This window comes from Limulus polyphemus, unplaced genomic scaffold, assembly GCF_000517525.1.
Source record: "Limulus polyphemus unplaced genomic scaffold, Limulus_polyphemus-2.1.2 Scaffold3382, whole genome shotgun sequence".
Lineage (NCBI taxonomy): Eukaryota > Metazoa > Arthropoda > Merostomata > Xiphosura > Limulidae > Limulus > Limulus polyphemus.
Genome location: NW_013668992.1, coordinates 37,868 through 43,346, shown reverse-complemented (window position 1 = coordinate 43,346; position 5,479 = coordinate 37,868). Strand labels below are relative to the sequence as shown.

At 29.0% G+C, this 5,479-nt stretch overlaps 1 protein-coding gene across 1 annotated transcript in view; it reads right to left on the bottom strand.

Moving 5' to 3' along the window:
• The window catches only part of LOC106469259 (SEC14-like protein 1), a 39,739-nt gene extending 34,653 nt beyond the window's left edge, over positions 1-5,086 (bottom strand). Inside the window, exons 1-3 of the mRNA XM_022397731.1 lie at positions 4,990-5,086; positions 2,627-2,913; positions 2,314-2,463 (exon numbers count right to left, since the gene is read on the bottom strand). Of these exons, the coding sequence (XP_022253439.1) occupies positions 2,314-2,463; positions 2,627-2,689 (213 nt within the window). The 5' untranslated portion in view covers positions 2,690-2,913; positions 4,990-5,086. The remainder of the gene's footprint in view (positions 1-2,313; positions 2,464-2,626; positions 2,914-4,989) is intronic.
• Positions 5,087-5,479: the final 393 nt, after the last annotated feature.

Here is a 5,479-nt window from a genome sequence, read left to right as displayed (position 1 = left end):
ACTAAAGTTTTGTCGGAACGAAGTTACGGAAAGTTAATTAACAAACGGAGACGTAACATTAGTATGTGAACTGTAAATATATTTAATTTTTTGCCCTTTCCTAAACTCATACTTGTTTCTCTAAATCACATTTTACTATTTTCTGTTAGCTTGATGTTCATTTTAAGCTTCTACACCTCTTGTTCATTCAGAAAGATTCTGACCTTTAATGCTATTTAGTCAAGAATACAACAGGTGTTTTGTGAAAAATAGTCAAGTGGAAGTTAGTATGGTCAACTATAATCAACAGTAATAAAACAACTTGAAGACACAATTTAAAGACTTCTGTAGTATTTAGAAGGTAGATGTTTTTGTGCAATATTATGCCTACTAGAAAACTACAACAATATTTTTAGAGAAGACATCATCAATTAGATATTAGCAGTACGGTAGGCTAGGCCAACTAATCAAACAGTTTAAATCCCTTCTTACAGTGTTGAATTTGAATACAATGATAAGTTTATTGTATTGTTTGTTTGTAATTAACCACAAAGCTACACAATGGACTATCTGTGCTTTGCCCACCACAGGTATCGAAACCCAGTTTCTAGTGTTGCAAGTCCGCAGACATACCGCTGTGCCACTGAAAAGCAAGTTTATTGTACTCAAACATTATATGCATAAAGACAATTATTTCTTATCTATAGAAAGCAAATTATAATTATTAGATATAAATTATCTTTAAATTTATGTTCTGTGACACAAATCTGATGCCAGAAGAGTTCCATGGATTCAAAAAGGTTGAGAATCACTGACCTATGACACCTTATAAAGGTAATATTGAACCCCTTTTGAAAGGTGAGGTCATTTGTCACAAATAAATACTTTGGTCTTGCAATATTTGGATGAACTATAGTGTATTTAGTTTGATTTTCTAATAATTAATGTAACTGTAACATTCCTCAGTTAAGTGTTAAGATGAAAAATTTAAATAGAAATTCTGAAAAACTGTGAGTAGCTGTTTAATTATCTTAATTTTGAATTAATAACATGATTAATCTATAGTGTCATGTCAGACTGCAATAAATAAAAATATAAAATTCAGCTAATCACAAACATACAATTAATACTAACTAAACTTGCTACAACAGTAATTAGTATTGTCTTGTAAATGACATTAGAGTGAAAAATTAATTATTTCTAATACAAATTGCATGATTATTGCATTAATTCTATCAGTATTGTGAACTTTATTCATGATACTGGGAAAACATGTTGGTTCAAAAATGTATTTAAAAGACAAAAAAAAAAGAAGTACAACCTGAGTGCTTTCAAAAGATAGACCTTTCTTCATCAGGGGAATTAGGGTGGGAATCATCAGGACTCCCAGTTTTATTTAGGGACTCTCAGTTTCTAAACATTAAGGGTCCCAGGACCCTAAAAAAGAAGTTCTGAGAATGTAGATCCCCTTGTATCAAAATTATTGGGACACACTGTAGATTTTGAGGAACACTGTTTTCCCTATTCAAAAGTATTACTAAGGATGAACAATTACATTTAGTTGATATTGATAGAATAACATTGTGTTAGTACTGCTCAACTGATTACTGACACATTAAATAAGTTATTGTTACAATTCGTTAATACCTTTAAGTTTCCAAAGTGAAATCTTAAGTAACCTGGATGGGTATGGCACTTTGAATTGATGTTCATTATGAACTGATATTAACAGATTTGGTATGAACAGTAACTGTTGCACAATTATTGTTATGAAATACATATATACAGAGAGAAAATACTTATGTATTATTGTAATACTTATTACTTTTTGCATGTTGAAACTCTCCTGTCAACTACTATGTATGCATCCTTTTGTTGGCCTTTCATACTCAAAACCAATACAGCATAGCGTAAGTATTTATATAACTAAAATTTAAACTTTTTAAGCTAAATTTGGTCAATTTATTTATTAAAATTTATCAAACTGGAGTCAATTTTTTAGGAATCAAAACAATAAAATTGTAAGAAATAAGTTCAATGACAAAAACATATTAACTGGGAAAAAGAATATGTTATAATTAATAATTCTTTAATCTTCTTATCATGATTTATTGTGAGAAACCTAAATATTCTCAGCTTGAAGTACTGATACAAAATACTGTAAACTAATAATATGATTTCTATTGTCAAAGTAATCACAAATATGGTTCAGTTTTAATATCATGCAAATGACTCTCAGAACTCAAAAGTCACCTTCAAGAACCATCAAACACCATTACCATTTTATTCATCACTATCCTCTTACTTCTCACAATATATTATTATATATATTACCTTCTTCAGAAGATAAGGAGCATCAACATTCAGTTTACATCGTCGTTCAATGATGGTCACTCCACCATCTTCACTATTAAACTCTGCGAGAATCTCACTGCCAACAAATACTGGAATCATCTTACATGTTGGAAATCTCCTTTCATATGCCTTCAGAAAAAAAAAGAAAAAGATATTTCATATATAAAATTCTCATTAATACTAATATACATTATGCTTAACTTTAAAACAAAAACCCTCTTACAACTCTTAACTAGTACAACTCAGAACATCACAAACATTCATGTAAATTTACATAGAAAAATATACTCACGGCCATCACAAGTTCAAATGGATACTTGTAGACTCGCACAGGTGATTGGTATTTTTGAACCATTGTCACAAAATTTTTTCACAATTTATAGGGCAATTAAATCTGGATAACTTGCTTACAACTTAAGTATCTTACTTATATTTTGTTTACTTGTTTAACTTTTACTTGTTAACTTTTTCTGTTAAAACTTCTAAAACCATTCAATGTTAAACTTCATTTCTCTTTGTCCAGTCACCAAAACTCAAGCTTCTCCATTATTATTGGTACATCACAATCTTCAAAATTATCTGAAAAAAAAACAAATCATAAACAAGACAAAATTTGGCTCTCTGTTTAAAAAACAATATAAGCATGACTAAAACTTAGCTTTCTGTTTAAAACATATAAACTTGACAATATATAGTTCTGTTGAGAACCCAAACTGTTTAAAAACACCAGACAAAACTGAATTTATGTTTAAGAACAGCATAAATAATATAAAACTTGTAATTTACACTAATATGAGTGACAAAGAAGAAACCACTAACAATTTTCTGAAATTACAAAAAAAATCACTTAGATTATCTATGTGGAACTGTAAAATTACCTTAAGCCAGCTTATACTATACCTACCATCTCCACATTACCTGTAAGAAACTTTTAAAATTATTTTTTCTAGGTTGTGAAATACTATTTATGATTTGTCATTGTTACACCGACATGTAACTGTAAGTGAAAAGGGGGCTAAATGAACGTGTCTACTTTTCTTTAATAGGCCTTCAAAAAGTGAAAACTTATAAAATCATCTTAACAGTGTATCTAAAATATCCTAAATTATCATCAGCAAATCAATAATATTCCCATAAAAAACCCAATAAAGATAAAAGAAAGGCAGCATTTTGAGATGTGGTGGCTTCATTAATTAAAGCGTCTATCCAGTAGGCATGATTATTGATTCAAATCCTGCCATTTTCAGTTTTCAGTGCTTTAGAAAAAAAATTGCAATCATCCCTGGGAAACGTAGCACCCTTAAGTTAAACTTTTACAGTTCCAAGCTTAATTTGGTATTTTCAACAAAATGTCAATAAATTAATTGAGCATTATAAAAGGATATTAGTACAGCTAAACAATTCTGTAAAGTTTTGTCTCTGAGAACTAGTGAACTGAGATCAAAACTTGGCAGTAGCATAATTAGTTAAAGCACTTTCTTTGTTACCAGGGTTACAAGCTTAAACCACACTAAATCTAAGCTGTTAGTTATATTTCATTGAAAAAGTGTTTTGCACTACATATACATTCATCTGCACAAAAATTAAAGTCAAATATCTAATAACTATGCCAAAGAAAATAACAATTTGAAACTTAAGTGTGATATCTCAGTACAGTTAGAAATAGAATTTTATAAATAAAGGGGAATAGCATACATTCTCGTACAAAGTCAGGGTAATTTTCAAATGGTCAGTTTCCAGTAATGGTAAAACTATGACAATCTTATATTCAAATAGTAAAAATTGACTCTTTACAGCATAGCTCCTGGAGTTAATCCAAATTAATTAATTCAAAATAAATAAACAAGTATGTATGTATATATATATATATATTACATTTAATTAATTCTTGCTTATTGTTCACATTTTTAAACTTTTTAAAACTTAATATTTAGTAAAGAATTTTTTCTTCACTTTTTGGCTATATTTTATGGAAAATTTTAACTTATGGCCTAAAAGTATGAAGTTTGGAGTAAAAACCTCTTCCTCCTTATGCTCTGGTAATGGTAGCTTATGCATTTACATTTGCCATCTACTACTTTTATAATTAGACCAGAAGGTCTTATCTTGAAATTAAAGTTTTACTTATACATATTTATTCTGAAAATACAAATAACAGAAGTTTTATTCAATGGGTACCACAAAAGAACAGAATTCAATATAATTATACTCACACTCACAATGTCCATATAGTTCTCCAATGGCAATAGCAAGAACTGGGTGTAATTTTTGCACTATCTTACCAGTGCTAACGTTTCTAAATCTAAGTAAAAATGGCACTGAAATGTAATACTGACACAATGACATTTATCAATATTATAAATATATTTATACTTACGTTGAAACTACATCTCATTTATGGTCATCGTAAAAAAATCTGAGCCCAATGGCTACGTCAACATATCTAGTTTCCGAAATTTATTCTATATCGTTACCTTATTAGGAGTAATTAATTAATTTCAAAATTTTCTGTTACATTTACTATTGTAGGTCTATACACATTACTATTACTACTAAGTTAGAGTATATATTAAATTAAACGCATAGCTACCATACAAATTACTCTTGATTAATTTGTTCTAAGGACGAATTTTGTTATAATAATAGTTAGCTTACCATAAAAAATAGTTTTTTTTTACAAATTAAGTAAACCACGGCAGGTCATAACTTCTCATCATTATATTAGTAACACCAAACATAGTGAAACTTCTTTGACAAAATGTGACATCATCATTGGCTACGTAATACACATTAGAGCGTCATCTGTTGCTTAAAAACATATTCTCAAAGATAGCAGACAATGTTGTGTTTGATATATTATTACGCATTTTTCTATACTTTCACTCAGAAGTTCTTATACTATTCCAAGTATATAAGTAATCCAGAAGTCATACAAATATTATGAAATAACTAAGATTTTGGTTAAAGAAAATCATTTTAAGTAGTTCCGCTAGACTATCGTTATATTGCCAAACATATATATATGAATATGCAACCTTACACTTAACTTATGCAATTGACTATAAATGTTTCAGCCTACATTTCTAGTAGTTTTGTCTGTTATTAAGAGAAAGGCTATTTGGTTAGTGCCTACCGCAGAAATAGA